This window comes from Engraulis encrasicolus, chromosome 1 (genome assembly GCF_034702125.1).
Source record: "Engraulis encrasicolus isolate BLACKSEA-1 chromosome 1, IST_EnEncr_1.0, whole genome shotgun sequence".
Classification (NCBI taxonomy): Eukaryota; Metazoa; Chordata; class Actinopteri; order Clupeiformes; family Engraulidae; genus Engraulis; species Engraulis encrasicolus.
The window spans coordinates 59169314-59186813 of record NC_085857.1 but is presented as its reverse complement, the minus strand read 5'-3'; the positions used below and the strand labels follow the sequence as shown (position 1 = coordinate 59186813).

The 17500-nt window shown below is 41.9% G+C and overlaps 1 protein-coding gene across 2 annotated transcripts in view; it reads right to left on the bottom strand.

Annotated features, from left to right (window-relative positions):
* prkcba (protein kinase C, beta a) overlaps positions 1 to 17500 on the bottom strand; it is a 49383-nt gene that overhangs the window by 22878 nt on the left and 9005 nt on the right. For both annotated transcript variants that reach the window (XM_063207414.1, XM_063207420.1), the window contains exons 3-5: positions 15708 to 15790; positions 12510 to 12621; positions 8626 to 8754 (exon numbers count right to left, since the gene is read on the bottom strand). In XM_063207414.1, coding sequence (XP_063063484.1) covers positions 8626 to 8754; positions 12510 to 12621; positions 15708 to 15790 — 324 coding nt within the window. The remainder of the gene's footprint in view (positions 1 to 8625; positions 8755 to 12509; positions 12622 to 15707; positions 15791 to 17500) is intronic.

Here is a 17500-nt window from a genome sequence, read left to right as displayed (position 1 = left end):
GACCCTATGTCAATTAGAGCATTCACTGTCAAACCACTATCACCCCTATCAGATCACAGCCAACTCAAAATATTCATAAAAATGTCAGAAAACAACACCCTAAAATCACAGTCCAGTAAGCTGTTTCACTTTAAAAAGTCATACAGATGGGCTGAAAACAGTAATGAGGAATTTATAAAAGCAACAGGAACCCAACACATCCAAGCTCTCCTGGAAACCTTTCTAGACACCCCATATACCTTAAGTACAGAGGGTGTCAACCAGGCTGTGGAAACAATTGGCATAATATTTGAAAAAACAGCAGGAAAGGCCAAATTAAAGAGATTAAGGAACAAACCTAAAGTCGAAAAGGAAGACAGCTGGTTTGACGCCGAATGCCAGTCATTAAGAAAAGAAATTCGCAAATTATCCAACCAGAAACATAGAGATCCAAATGACACATCAATTCGACATCTATATTGTGAGACACTGAGACAATACAAACGCACACTCAGAAACAAGAAAGCTCAGTACACACAAAACCAGCTGGCACTGATTGAGGCATCAATAAAAACGAATGCATTTTGGGACAATTGGAATCATTTAAAAAAATCAAAACATCAAGAAATGGTAATTCAAGATGGAGACATCTGGACTAATCATTTCAAAACTCTATTCAAGAATGTTCAATCTGACCAAAACAAGAAACAAAATGACATAATCCACAAACTGCACGATCTGGAAAACACAATCAAAGACTACCAAAACCCACTTGACTTCCCAATCACTGAACAGGACCTACTCACTCATATCAACAAATTAAAGTCAAAGAAAGCAATACGGGCCTGACTGCATTTTAAATGAAATGCTAAAATGTATGAGTGAAAAATTTAGATGGGCTATTCTCAAACTATTTAACCTAGTCCTAAGTGTGGGTTATTTCCCCGACATCTGGAACCATGGATTAGTTACACCAATCTACAAAAAACGGAGACAAATTTGACCCTAAAAATTACAGAGGCATCAGCGTTAACAGCAACCTGGGGAAGTTATTCTGTAGTATTATTAATTCACGGCTCATGGACTTCCTTATGAAGCACAATATCTTGAGCAAAAGCCAGATCGGATTCTTACCAAATCATCGCACCACTGATCATATTTACACCCTACACACATTAATCGAAAAATACACCCACAAAAGAAACAAATTATTCTCTTGTTTCGTAGACTTCAAAACCGCTTTTGATACCATTTGGCACAACGGATTATTCTACACATTAATGAAAAATGGTGTAGGGGGAAAAGCATATGATATTATAAAATCCATGTACTCAGGAGCAAAATGTGCCATCAAAATCGGATCTAAAAGAACAGATTATATCCCCCAAGAGTGCGGCGTGAGGCAAGGTTGCCCTTTAAGCCCAACTTTGTTTAATCTATATATAAATGAGCTGGCGACCATCCTAGAAAAGTCAACCACCACAGGACCCACTCTGAACAACATCGAGGCCAAATTCCTGCTGTTTGTGGATGATCTAGTCCTTCTCTCACCAACAGCAAATGGACTCCAAATGCAGCTTGGGCTCCTCCAAAATTTCTGCCAGACCTGGGCCCTGGCAGTGAACAACAACAAAACCAAAATAATGATATTTCAGAAAGGTTCCAAATACCACGGAAGACAAAATACATTTACTTTAGGACCACAAACAATTGAACATGTCACAGACTACACCTACTTAGGCCTCAGAATCAATTACAATGGAAGTTTCAATAAGGCAGTGAATGAACTGAAAGACAAGGCACGCAGGGCTCTATATGCCATAAAAAGACAAGTACCCTTTGAAATTCCAATCCAAATTTGGCTCAAAATATTCTCATCTGTGATAGAACCAATAGCCTTATATGGCAGTGAAGTGTGGGGTCCACTCACAAATCAGGAATTTGATAAATGGGAAAAGCATCCAATTGAGACCCTGCATGTGGAATTCTGCAAAACCATCCTAAAAGTCCACCGACACACAACAAATAATGCATGCAGGGCAGAACTAGGCCGATACCCTCTTATAATCAACATTCAAAAAAGATCAATTAAATTCTGGAAGCACCTCAAATTAAGTGACCCACACTCATTATGTCACAGCCTTGCAAAACCAAGAGCTGAGCAAAGTCACCACCCCACATACCAATCAGGTCCACTGCTATCCCTTCCCACTAACACCTCCACACTCTACAGGCCTGCAAGACCAGGTCCAAATTACAAAACATACTCCACTAAACCAAATTTTCTTATTCTTGAAAAATAACTATTATCAATATTGGCAATTGAAAACCAAAACACAAAGCAAGATGCAATGCTATCTGTCCCTAAACAGAGAGTATGCACTTGCAAACTATCTAACTCAAATCAAAGACCCTATCTTGAGAAAAATATTGACGAAATACAGACTCAGTGAACACCGCCTGGCCATTGAAACCGGCCGACATAAAAAAGACTGGCTTCCCAGAGAAGAACGTTTTTGCAGACAATGCACTGACAATATTGTTGAAACCGAGCTTCACTTCCTAACCGAATGCAACAAATTTAAAAATATCCGTGAAATCTTCTTCCAAAAATTTGAGCAGAAACACCCAAATTTCACTTCCCTCCCAACCCAGAACAAACTCCCATTTATCATGGGTGAACAAGAACTGAGTTGTTTCTTGTCAGCCCAATACATTTTCACATGCCACCAGCAGAGGGACAATGAGTGATACTGTATGTTATATTATAATATACTGTATATTATATGTATTCTTTAAATACCTTATGCTTATGTGCTCGAATATTCACTGAAACACACTCAAAGACTGGATGGACATACGCATGCACCCAAGCATGCACACGGAAACACACACAAACACACACAAACAAACTGAGACACGCGTGCACACACACACACACTCTATATGCGCACACACACACACACACACACACACACACACACACACACACACACACACACACACACACACACACACACACACACACGCACGAACACATACACACACACGAACACACACACACACACACACACACACACACACACACACACACACACACACACACACACACACACACACACACACACACACACACACACACACACACACACACACACACACACACAAGTGGTATAATTTTATTATGTCTTACTGTTCCTATTATTGTTGTCTTATATATGTTATGTACCATGCTTTGGCAATACAAAGTTTCTTTTGTCATGCCAATAAAGCACTTTTGAATTGAATTGAATTGAGAGGGAGAGAGAGGGAGAGAGAGGGGGTATGGAGAGAAATATAGAGGGAGGGAGAGAGAGATGTTGTTCCGAGCCAAAAGAAGAGAGTGTATTGAACTGGAGACACATTGTTCTAAATGGGATATCGGTCTGCTCACACACACACGCACACACACGCACGCACACACACGTGTGTGTGTGTGTGTGTGTGTGTGTGTGTGTGTGTGTGAAATGTGGGCCAATCGTTTGATTGATCCACTAATGCGGTTTCCAGAGGAAGCCAACACAGCTGACCTGAAAAACAACACACACACACACACACACACACACACACACACACACACACACACACACACACACACACACACACACACACACACACACACACACACACACACACACACACACACACACACACACACACGCACCCCCCTTAGACCCACTCCACACAACACATACACACAACAATAATGTCAACCGCCTCACACCCCCGGCTAGACACACACTCGCTCTACCCGCACATGGACACATATATATGTACATACCCCACCCCCAAACACACATACACACACACACACTCTCTCTCACACACACACGCACACACGCCTAACCCCCCGACCCCACATATGGACAGTCACAACATGCATCCATATTTCCAAGCAGTGAACACCGTGTGTAGCACGTAGCACGTAGCTTGTGTGTGTGTGTGTGTGTGTGTGTGTGTGTGTGTGTGTGTGTGTGTGTGTGTGTGTGTGTGTGTGTGTGTGTGTGTGTGTGTGTGTGTGCGTGTACAGCCATATTACCACGTGTGTGTGTGTGTTTGTGTGTACTCAGTAAGTGTGTACTGTCTTCGTAAGTGTGTGCGTGTGTGTGTGTGTGTGTGTGTGTGTGTGTGTGTGTGTGTGTGTGTGTGTGTGTGTGTGTGTGTGTGTGTGTGTGTGTGTGTGTGTGTGTGTGTGTGTGCGCACGCACGTGCATGTGTGTGTGTGTGTGTGTGCGTGTGTCTGTGTTTGTGTGTGTGTGTGTGTGTGTGTGTGTGTGTGCATGTTTGGTGTCTGTGTGTCCTTACGAAAATGGACCATGGTTTATTATGGTATTACTATGATTATCATGGTTCTACCATGGTATGTCATGATTACTCTAAGTACTCTGAACCTACCATAATAGTACTGTGGCTTACTATGGTATTACTGTGATTTTATGTAGTACATGGTGCTACCATGGTATGTCATGATTACTCTACCCTTACGAAAATCGACCATGGTTGTAATGCAGTAACCATGGTTTTACTACCACATTTAATGGTGATTCTAAGTACTATCAACCAACCATAGTTCTAGTACAGTAGCTGTCATAGTAGTAGCCCTTACTAAAATTAACCATGGTTCTACTATGAAAACTAATCATGGTTTTACCATAGATTATAGTTAATCATGTTTTTAGTTTAACCATGACAACCATGGTTTGTGACTATGGTTTAACCCTAGTATACTCTTTGCCATAAAACATGGTTCCCCCCAAACCATGTTTTTTTTTAAAACCATGGGCGCCCACCCCAAAAGCCATTTTTTAAAAACATGGTGCGGGGGGAGAGGTGCATGGTTAAACCATAGTCACAAACCATGGTATTCTTGGTTACCCAAGAAAACACGAAACCCCTGTCTAACTACATGCGAGCAGCCGTGGTGTAATGGCTAGGGAGTTGGACTCTAGATCATGGGATTGCAGGTTCGAATACTGCCCTCACCATTCCATAGACCTCCATTCATGGCTGAAGTGCCCTTGAGCAAGGCACCTGACATTGATCCAGGGACTGTAACTGTAACCAATAGCCTGTAAGTCACTTCAGATTAAAAAGAGAGTCAGCTCACTTTAATGTAATGAATAACTATTAACCACGGTTAGTTGTCATAGTAAAACCATGGTTAATTTTTGCATGGTTAAACGATGGTAAATCCATAGTTAAACCATGGTTAAATCCATAGTTAAACCATGGGCAAATCATAGTCAAACCATGGTTGAATCATAGTTGAACCATGGTCGAACTATAGTCAATCAATGGTTAAACCATAGTCACAAACCGTGCTAAAAAAACGTGAGTAAACTATGAGTAACTAAAAACCATGGTTCAGATCTCATAGTAAAACCATGGTCCATTTTCGTAACGGTGTGTTCTGCCTATGGCTAGGTGTATATGAGCATGTGCTATATATGTTTTTGCAATAGTGTGTGTGAATATACTTCCAGACACCTTCATTTCCTCAGTGAATAATAAATGTCACTCTGCTCAGCTATTGTCTAAAAGCCTACATTTCATGCCGGATACTGGGTATATGCATTGACCTAGGTGCCTGTAGCGACATCATCCAGGCACAGCATCCAGGCTCTTGAGAGTAGAGATTTCTTTAAATTAAAAATGTACTGAATGTTAATCTGAATGAACACTGTGTAATGCAAGAGGAGGGTCTTCGCTTTTAGATGCAACTCATTTCATGTTTTTATGTGCTCCAGAGGCTGAGATATTTAGGTTTTTATAGGCTTAGTGCACCATTTCCCACAAAGGCCTTACGCATTCAGCAGGCATTTTTTTGCAGGTGCAGGTGCTACTTAAGGCAGAGAGACTGCATAAGATAATAATACTCATAGAATATCTGCTAAAGGGGCTAATGGGTTAAAAGGGCTGTGTAACTGCATGTCTTTTTTATGCACAAGACCTTCAGAGCTGAAGTGGTTTCTGCCTGTGGCTTAATGTATGTAAGCGATCGGCATAGGCAGACAAGGCAGTCGCCTAGGGCACCAAATGTCTTGGGGGCACCAGTAACACCTAAAAGTCCCACAACATTGGAGCATAAGACAAAATAAAGCATTAAACTTTACATTGGCAATGACTAACTTATTTATGGGCAGTCAGTATACAGTACTAGATCAGATGCGCTCAACCAGATGTACGGCGGTATGTTTACAGATGCCAAATTCTGAATGCACAAAAAAGAAAGGGGTGCTCGCCTAGGGCACCAAATTGACTACAACCGGCCCTGCCTTCATTTCCTCCGGGATTAATACATGTTACTCTACATAGCAGTGGCGGCTGGTAGTCTGTCAAACAGGGGAGGCTGTTCAATTACAATATTTCCAGAACGCAAAAGATACGGGGGGGGATTTTGACACACATCTTACATTGGTCCTGAGCCACATATGGCCTCACACACTAAAGGACTCTTGTTGAAACAATGTGTTAATCATTAATCATTATCCCCCTTGTAGCCTATTCATAGGGAAATGTTTTTATTATTATTATTATTATCATTAGGCCTACCTCCGCCACAATGATGTGATTTAGTTTGCCTTCGTTGTCTTTGTTCATTACTGGGTGCACGGCTTAACTTACCACTAGAGGTCGCAAAATCTTTAATTATTTACCAGACATTGCCAACACAGTAGGAAACAAGGACTCGCCACTCACGGGACTTGGCAGTTAACCAGTTGATAAGACACCACGAAAGCTCAAAAGAAACGGTTGTTCTTCCCTACCTTTTTCACTAAGTCAATATTAGGCAGTGCTCTGCTCTGCTCCTTGATATTCATTTTCTCCTCATAAGGACGACTGGAATTCGCCAGAATTTAATCCACAATGCTTGGCATTTTGCATAGCTCTTTCTTGCAAGCTAGCCCTAACGAAAAGTAGGCAACTTCAACTTTTGAATTGGGAGATTAAAAAGGATAAGGACATGCCACTAAGACTTTATTCGCAACACTAGTGTCACTAGGTTTACAAGAATATACACAAAACTGGAGTACACCGCAATGAATAGCTTCCCCACTGGTTACCACGACGAAACTTCTCAGTCAAATTAATAACATATCCGCATTTCGAAATGAAATCAACTGTAGCCTACTGACACGGGGTTCACCCAATCACAAGTCGGAGCTCCAGTCTCCGGTCCCTCCCCCCTCCTCTCTCTTCTCCATTCACTCCCAGTGAGGCTCAGTCTCAAAATCAAAAAAATTTCACGGCAATAGCCAATGACCGTTTAGCATTTTGCCATTGAAAAATCGTACAATCCCACATACCATTGAAGTCCATTGAGACTCGACTCGCTTGCGTTGTCATGAGCGGAAAAAAAACTCGTGCGAGCCTCGGGATCTTATAACAGATTGGTTTCATCTCTAAGTTGAGCACATGCATTTTCTATGGAGCTGGGTCTGAAATAGCAATGTTATTAAGTTGTGTAAAGCATTAGTTTACATACTATTCTCCGTGATTTTGGACAGGAGGCGGCGCCTCCCTTGTACTCAAAGAGGAATCGCCTCTGCTACATAGTCTACTATTGTTTGGTCTGAAAGCATTCATTTCATCTTTAAAGGGGCTAACATCATGTCTGTTCTATACATAAGATAAACTCTCAGAACTCAGGTCTCTGCTTTCTACTTTAAAATTTGATCACACCCAAAAGGCCAAAAATTCTTCAGATATTACCAACACTCTGAATCCACACTCTCAGAACCCATGAATGGGGCAGCTGTGGTCTAGCGGTTAGGGAGTTGGAATTTTAATCTCAGGGTTGTAGGTTAAAATCCCACCTGACCACTCCCTACACTTCAATCCATGGCTAAAGTGCCCTTGAATGAGGCACCTAATCCCACACTGTTCCAGAGACTGTAACCAATACCCTGTAATAATAACTGCAAGTTAATTTGAATAAAGGTGTCCGTTAAGTGTAGCATATTGTAATGTGATTAACACAATATGCCCCCGGGCCAACTTGTGGCCTCTTTTCATGTGTCTAGTCACAGATCATCTTTTCATTACTCTATGCTGCCCCCACCTGGACACTTGGAGGTAGTGTGGTGCACTGTGTATATCAGGAGTGTCAAACTCATCAGGGGCCACATACAGCATATTTGATCTCAAGAGGGCCAGACCAGTAACATAATTGCAAAATATCTCAAATTTGTCCTTCATATCAGAATCACAGTGCCAAATTTGGGTTGAATGAGGAACACTGCAAGCAAATTAGTTCTCAAGTATTGAAGACCTGAAAATCCAGCTTGCTTCCTGTCTCTGTGACATTATTAAAAACCAAATACCCCCCCCCCCCATGTTGTCTAAAATCTCTCGTGAGACACCTCAATGCCTGCCTCCATTGTTATTTAAACAACAAACCATATTTTCTTGACAACACCATGCAAGGTCCTTGAGAGCCCTGGGCCTTGATTTTAATTCATCCCCCACGCATTAAAAGTATGCGTTATAGATTGCAAACTGAGAATACAGATTCTCCTCTTTTGTAACTATGTACACTAATGCTCGAGCTGCCCTAGTCCCAGGCCAGACTCTTGTCAGTGTGTGTGTGTGCGCGCATGTACTTACTGGTGACGGAGAGGGTGTGTGTGTGTATGTGGGCCTTGATGGAAATGCGTCCTCTCCTCTCCGTGTGATCGGTCCCACAAAGGCTTGGAACATTGGCAACACACCTTTTATGGATATTCATCATACAATCTACACACACACAGGGAAAGAGAGAGACATTGAACGTTAGCCACACATTAACCATTGTAGATGTTCAATGGTTGTGGATTGTGCATTGTGGATATTCATCATACAGAGAGAGAGAGAGAGAGAGAGAGAGAGAGAGAGAGCATATTTACTGTACATTTCAATGTAGTTACTTCTCTTGATCATTACATTACATTACATTACATTGCACTTAGCTGACGCTTTCATTTATTCAAAGCGACTTACAGTTATTGTTTTTCAAGGTATTGGTTACAGGCCCTGGAGCAATGTGGGGTTAGGTGCCTTGCTCAAGGGCACTTCAGCCATGAATGGAGATGTAGGGAGAGGTAAGGGGGGATTCAAACCTGCAACCCCTAGATTGAAAGACCAATTCTCTAACCACTAGGCCACGGCTGCCCCCGTCATTACATGCTAGAAGACAAGAGAATGCACCATTCGCATGCTTGTCTTGAGGGACTTTTACTGTAATTTATTGTCCAACTCAGTGGTTCCCAACATTTCTTGCCATTGGACCCCATTAACAATTTTTTTTTCAAAAACAAAAAATATGACAACAAAAACACCAACAGATATTTATGGCAGTCTAAGACTGTATGCAGTGTTTCAATCTCTATATTAATTACCTCCGCCAAGTAGGTTATGTTTTTGGTCGTGTTGTTACCTCCACCAAGGAGGTTTTGTTTACAGTCTTGTTGGTTTGTTTGTCTGTTTCTCTGTTTGTTTGTTTGTCTGTCAGCAGGATAACTCAAAAAGTTATGAACAGATATTGATGAAATTTTGTGGAGTTGTTGTAAATGACAAAAGAAACAAGTGATTACATTTGTATGTCTTTCTTCAACTACACATTCCAAGGTACTTCATTTGAATTCCCGGCGACCCCAGTGTTGAAAAACCCAAAGGTTGCTGGTTCGATACCCGAGATAACCAGTGATCCCCCCACATCCTCCTCCATGGTTGAGGTACCTTGAGCATGGTACGGTCCCGCCACACTACTCCCTTGGACCACCGTTTGGGGCTGCTCCCTTGCACGGTTGAGGTATAAATGCAATTTTGTTGAATGCAGTGAGCACTGAGTCCTGCATCAATATGACAATGGGAGTTTCACAGGCGGGCTTTCACTTTCACTGTCATTGTTTTATGCTCATTCGTTGTCTTATTGTCTCATGGATTCTATTGGAATATTGCACTACTTTTGTATTTATTTATTTGTATCAATGGTTATCATTGTTACCCTAATCAGTTTATTCTTCAGTGTTCTTGGGTATCTTGAAAGGGGCTTTAAATAAAATGTATCATTATTATTATTATCATTATTATTATATTATTAGAGATAGATAGATAGACAGAGAGAGAGAGAGAGAGAGAGAGAGAGAGACAGAGAGACAGAGAGACAGAGAGACAGAGAGACAGAGATGTAGTGTACATGTCTGTGTAGTTACTCCTCCTGACCACATGGGGCCACTAATCCCTAAGATAATGTTGACCATAGACCATTGATGACTGCCATTGGTGCTGTGGTTTTACGACTAGTTTCTGTGTAATTGAAACGTCTAGATATACTGTATGTCTCAGCACATTCTGGGAAAAAGGTACATCATATTGATTGTTGTTATTGATGTCTGTTGGTAGTGACAGCTTGACCGCTTCACACAATCACATGCAATAGTAATGCTTACCACTATAACACCTTACACGTTAAGGAAATGTGTTCATTTCTATGAATAACAAATACGCTAGGGAGCCCTGGGAAGGCGTTGACAAAGAGACAGCTATAAACTAGAATTAAAATGAAACCATACAACAGTTTCTGTGTTCTGTGTTGCCACATTGGAAATGACAATAGCCCAAAAATTCCAAAATGGGTTTTTAATGTTGACCACTGACCATGCAGCAGAGGCGATTCCTCCTTGAGTACAAGGGAGGCGCCGCCTCCTGTCCAAAATCACGGAGAATAGTATGTAAACTAATGCTTTACACGACTTAATAACATTGCTATTTCAGACCCAGCTCCATAGAAAATGCATGTGCTCAACTTAGAGATGAAACCAATCTGTAATAAGATCCCGAGGCTCGCACGAGTTTTTTTTTCCGCTCATGACAACGCAAGCGAGTCGAGTCTCAATGGACTTCAATGGCATGTGGGATTGTACGCTTTTTCAATGGCAAAATGCTAAACGGTCATTGGCTATTGCCGTGATTTTTTTTTGATTTTGAGACTGAGCCTCACTGGGAGTGAATGGAGAAGAGAGAGGAGGGGGGAGGGACCGGAGACTGGAGCTCCGACTTGTGATTGGGTGAACCCCGTGTCAGTAGGCTACAGTAGTTGATTTCATTTCGAAATGCGGATATGTTATTAATTTGACTGAGAAGTTTCGTCGTGGTAACCAGTGGGGAAGCTATTCATTGCGGTGTACTCCAGTTTTGTGTACATATTCTTGTAAACCTAGTGTTGCGAATAAAGTCTTAATAGTGGCACGTCCTTATCCTTTTTAATCTCCCAATTCAAAAGTTGAAGTTGCCTACTTTTCGTTAGGGCTAGCCCCCAAGAAAGCTAGAGAGCTATGCAAAATGCCAAGCATTGTGGATTAAATTCTGGCGAATTCCAGTCGTCATTATGAGGAGAAAATGAATATCAAGGAGCAGAGCAGAGCACTGCCTAATATTGACTTGGTGAAAAAGGTAGGGAAGAACAACCGTTTCTTTTGAGCTTTCGTGGTGTCTGATCAACTGGTTAACTGCCAAGTCCCGTGAGTGGCGAGTCCTTGTTTCCTACTGTGTTGGCAATGTCTGGTAAATAATTAAAGATTTTGCGACCTCTAGTGGTAAGTTAAGCCGTGCACCCAGTAATGAACAAAGACAACGAAGGCAAACTCAATCACATCATTATGTGGCGGAGGTAGGCCTAATGATAATAATAATAATAATAAAAAAAACATTTCCCTATGAATAGGCTACAAGGGGGATAATGATTAATGATTAACAAATTTGTCTCAACAAGAGTCCTTTAGTGTGTGAGGCCATATGTGGCTCAGGACCAATGTAAGATGTGTGTCAAAATTGACACCCCCCCCCCTTTTTTTTGCGTTCTGGACATATTGTAATTGAACAGCCTCCCCTGTTTGACAGACTACCAGCCGCCACTGCCATGCAGCCAGTGTCAGCATCTAACGCAAATCTTAACAAAATGCATAATGTATCTGTTTTTCTTTCATAAAAATATACACATTTCATTCACAATTCACAGCTGTTATAGTTATAACCATTACGATCATCTGTGTGCATCTGATGGTGTGAAGAAGTCAGGCTGTTACTGCCAATAGACAACATTACCAAAACAACAATTAATATGATGTCCCTTTTACCTAGAATGTACAGAAAATGTGTAGGTTCCTGGATATGAGGTGCTATATGAGACTGAGGCTCTCACCCCACGCTATACACTGCGCTTTGTCCCAATCGACGCCTCCAACTCTCGCCTTGATCGACACATACTGTAGGTTATAGACAATCTGACATCTATAGACATTTTCTATACCGTTTATTTATTTAGGCTAATGTATGTATTTTTATGTTAACATTTTTAAAGATTTCTGCACATTGTGGTATTTTACCAGACCTGTGTGTGTGTGTGTGTGTGTGTGTGTGTGTGTGTGTGTGTGTGTGTGTGTGTGTGTGTGTGTGTGTGTGTGTGTGTGTGTGTGTGTGTGTGTGTGTGTGTGTGTGTGTGTGTTACGTACGTTCACATTTCATTCCCTGGTGTATGAGGCCGTACAGCAGCGACCCACAATGATCACAGAAGGTTGGACTGGAATAGGTGTGGACCTTAAACTTATGTCGAGAGCGGGGGTCCTAAAGAGAGAGGAGGGGAGAAGAGAGAGAGAGAGAGAGAGAGAGAGAGAGAGAGAGAGAGAGAGAGAGAGAGAGAGAGAGAGAGAGAGAGAGAGAGAGAGAGAGAGAGAGAGAGAGAGAGAGAGAGAGAGAGAGAGAGAGAGATGATATGGTCAAAAGGTGGGGCTCGCATTCACTACTAATTCACTACTAACTAGTGAAAATACTCAACTACATCAAAACAACATTGCTATGACAGTATGGAGAGCCTTAAGTAACAGACTAAGACATAGCCATTACAATTTTAGTGACAGTTAAGTTATAACATAGGTTCTGCACAACTTCAACTTCTGCGAGGGTCCCGAAATATAAACACAAACACATGAATCGATATACCAGTACACACACACACACACACACACACACACACACACACACACACACACACACACACACACACACACACACACACACACACACACACACACACACACACACACACACACACAAAGGCATATTATGCAGACACATACAAATGACACACAGATATAGACACCCCCCCCCCACACACACACACACACACATAAATAATATTAAATATACCCGAAGGCTCACATTTATCACAGTACAGACAGACAGACAGACAGACAGACAGACAGACAGACAGACAGACAGACAGACAGACAGACAGACAGACAGACAGACAGACAGACAGACACACACACACACACACACACACACACACACACACACACACACACACACACACACACACACACACACACACACAGGAATGTGCATGTGTCAGAGATATCAAAATCTTGGGCCTCACACACAGGAAGAACACTTGCTAGACTAGCTAGTTATTACCAGTGTGTGTGTGTGTGTGTGTGTGTGTGTGTGTGTGTGTGTGTGTGTGTGTGTGTGTGTGTGTGTGTGTACGTGCGAGCGTGCATGCGTGAAGAGTGACACAGAGAAAAAGAGAAAGAGTGAGGGAGAGGAAGCAAGTGTGTGTGTGTGTGTGTGTGTGTGTGTGTGTGTGTGTGTGTGTGTGTGTGTGTGTGTGTGTGTGTGTGTGTGTGTGTGTGTGTGTGTGTGTGTGTGTGTCTGCCCACTTGTGCATGCTTGTGTGTGCGTGTGCGTGCGTGTGTGTGTGTGTGTGTGTGTGTGTGTGTGTGTGTGTGTGTGTGTGTGTTATCTGGGTCATTAGCCAGGACTTTAAGCTGAACTTAATGAATTACTAAATGAATAAATATTTAAGCAGCTTACTCGGCAAATTGTATGTGTGTGTATGTATGTGTGTGTGTGTGTGTGTGTGTGTGTGTGTGTGTGTGTGTGTGTGTGTGTGTGTGTGTGTGTGTGTGTGTGTGTGTGTGTGTGTGTGTGTGTGTGTGGGAGTGTCAAGGTATGAAAATGTAACCTCACACTTATTGTGCCCAAAATGATCACAGTTTTCAGTACTGCCGTGGTCATTTTGAAAATATTTCCTGAATGAGTGAACAGAACTGAAATATTTCCAAAAAGGTGCACAGGGTGTCTATATTATCTTTAAAAACAGAAAAAAACATAAAAATCCCATATTTAAAGGCACAATACATGAATTGCTTGTCATTTTGACGCTATGAGAAGGAAGTGGGTCTGTGACTATATTGAATCAAATCATGATTAATCGTGATATATAGTCACAATACTGTATCGCGATGCAAGGGCGCAGTATCGTGATGTGTCCTTTCAAAGTTCTGTTACCCTTTAGTCCAGAAACCACATATGATGTGATAGTGCTACCAAGCTTCAAATCATCATTATTATTTTGAAACTTTTGCAACCTACTCTACATACATATAACTATCATAATTTTCATTCAGATTTGTATTGTATAATGTTGGCAAAGGTGAAAAAAGAAAAGAAATGAAGTAAATATTGCAATGCATGTCAATAACACATGACTTTCTCCAGTGCATCGTGATAGTATTGCATCGTGGCATGTGTATCGTGATGCGCATCGAATCATGAACCCTTTGCCAATACCCACTTCTAAGAGGAATAGGTCAGTTTGTACTTTTCATTGTACAAATGAAATGGTTCAGCAAATCACTATGATTCCAGCTTTGACATTAGGCGACAAAGTGTGCCTCCATGGCAACAACAGCAGACTTGGATGAGAGGTCGGAAAGGCTCACGGTGTATGGTTCAATACAATATCTTATTTTTTTATTTCAAGTGGTATATTGAGAGGGAAAGTAATCTCAACGCCCCCTGCTGGCAACGTTCCAAGCCCCTGCAACAAATGAATGGGTTTTTTCTTTGAAAAATTACATCTCGGCCCTGACGACGAAGTAGGAGTAGTGGCAGTCATATAATATGCATGTTGGTCCGTTTTATCGAATCAGGTGGTAAAATGTTCGGTTTTTCACTGATCTGAACTGATTTTAATATTCTTTAAAAAGCTAATACAGAACTACACTGACTGGTATGTGTGACGTGTTTACTCCATGTAATTAGCATAGGCAAATTAGCATAGCCAAACATGAGCCAGAGGTTACTCGTCACCACAAAAGCCATCATATCTACTAGAGAAGCTAAAACCAAACCAAACTAATCGCGTGTGTATATATGTGTAATAAGAAGACAATATGGAACTCACAGGATTACAAGAATGTGAGGAAACGCGAAGAACTTGCGTTCATTCGCGTTCATTTGTTTCTCTGTGTTGTCAACGAGGCGCGAAGCAAAGCATGCTGGGAGCTGTAGTCAGTTTCCGACCAGATTGGCACAATTTTTATTTTTCTTAAAAGGGCAAAAAATGACTCAAGATTTTCACAGGTAGTAGTTCATCCTATTGTGTAAGCTGAAAAAGTTCCTAGGCATATCTTTGTGGGATTTTTAAAAAAACTTGTCTATGGGAATTTCAATAGGATCGCCCTGGTGTTTGGAACGTAACCGCTAGGATCGCTGTTTTCCACTTTCCCTCCCAATTATTGTCAGCATTCTTATTTGTGTGTGTGTGTGTGTGTGTGTGTGTGTGTGTGTGTGTGTGTGTGTGTGTGTGTGTGTGTGTGTGTGTGTGTGTGTGTGTGTGTGTGTGTGTGTGTGTGTGTGTGACTCACATCTGCGGATGGTCCTTTGTCGGCCCCGGGACACGAGAAGGTCACAAACTCATGACACCGCTTATGCACTACGAAACAGCAGACTGAACACACACACACACACACACACACACACACACACACACACACACACACACACACACACACACACACACACACACACACACACACACACACACACACAGAGAAGGAGAAGGTGAACTAATGGCATCGTTTATGCACTATGAAACAACAGAACACACACACACAAATAGAAGGTGACAAACTCATGACATCGCTTATGCACTACGAAACAGCAGACTAGACACACACACACACACAAACACACACACAAACACAAACACAAACACACACACACACACACACACACACACACACACACACACACACACACACACACACACACACACACACACACACACACACACACACACAATACTACCTACTCTGGCAAACATCCTACACAGGTACACAGAGTTTTTTATTTCCAGAATTCATGCTACCCATTCACTAATGTTCCCTTTTTTATGAATACTTACCACCACCATCAAATTCTAAGTATTCATTATGATTGGAAAAAATGCACTTTTCATACATGAAAAGGGGGATCTTCTCTATGGTCCACCATTTTGAATTTCCAGAAATAGCCGTTTTTAGCTGCAAAAATGACTGTACTTGGGCCATACTAGAAAATATTAGTTTATTACTCAGTAAACCTTCATGAAAATATCAAATTTGGCAATAGGCAGCCCAGTGTCAATGAGCAGCATAGTTGCAGTACCTTTTTTTGACAATTTCCTGCACAGTGTACCTTTAAGTTGGTAAGAATTGGTTATGACAAAAAAAAAAGTATATTATCTCCTGTTAGTCGTATTGTGAAAAGTACATGAGTTTGAGATGAACAAATAAACACAATACACAATACACATATACTGAGTCAGGTTTCACAGCTTGAGACGGACATGGACACTTTTGTCTGTGTTGTTTGTGCCCTCTTAAGGGTGGTTTATGCCTCCAGTCCAGCGTCCCTGCGTCGTAATGCAGTGAGCCGCGCAGTTAACGTAGTGAAGCCCCCCCCCCATCACGCAGGTACTCTGGGGCACCTCCCCAAAATTGTGTCTCGACGCAGGGAGCGACGGCGTGAAAGGGCGAAAATAGGTCTCTGATTGGTCCTCTCGACCAGCCTGCTCTGTCCTCGAGTCGAGAACAAGCGCTACTTCCTTGTTCTAACCTTCGTCGGTCTACGGACTGTGAGCTCTTCATTAAATAAGTTGCCCGTGCTTTGTTGTTTGATTTATTTACACGAACCAAAGACAACACATGCGCTTGCAAGTTACGACGCTGAAGTTATTTGGACAGTATAGAACAGTGGTTCCGAGGTCGAGGAAACATTCCGCTTCGTCCTCGACAAATGAGCCACTTCTTTGTTCCAAACTACCACTGTGGCTGCCAGTGCGATCAAACATGCACGTGATATAAAGATTTAATGTTTCATTTTCATTCTCGTCGAGTCTGTGATGCTAAAAAAACAACCGACACGTCTAGTTTACTCTTTGTATTGAAGGCAGTTTCAGCGTGGAATGACATCGCGCAGACCGTGCTTCAAAACAGGGCATAAACCAAAATTAACTGCATCATGGCTGCGACAAGCTCACTCTGTGGCACAAGTAGGAAGCATAACCCGCCCTCTTATGTGTTTTTTTATGGTGCTGCAATCTCCCTGTCTCCGAGACAAATTTCTGTTGAACTGTCTGTGGCACTTCCGGTAAAACCACATTTTTTTAGATGGAAAC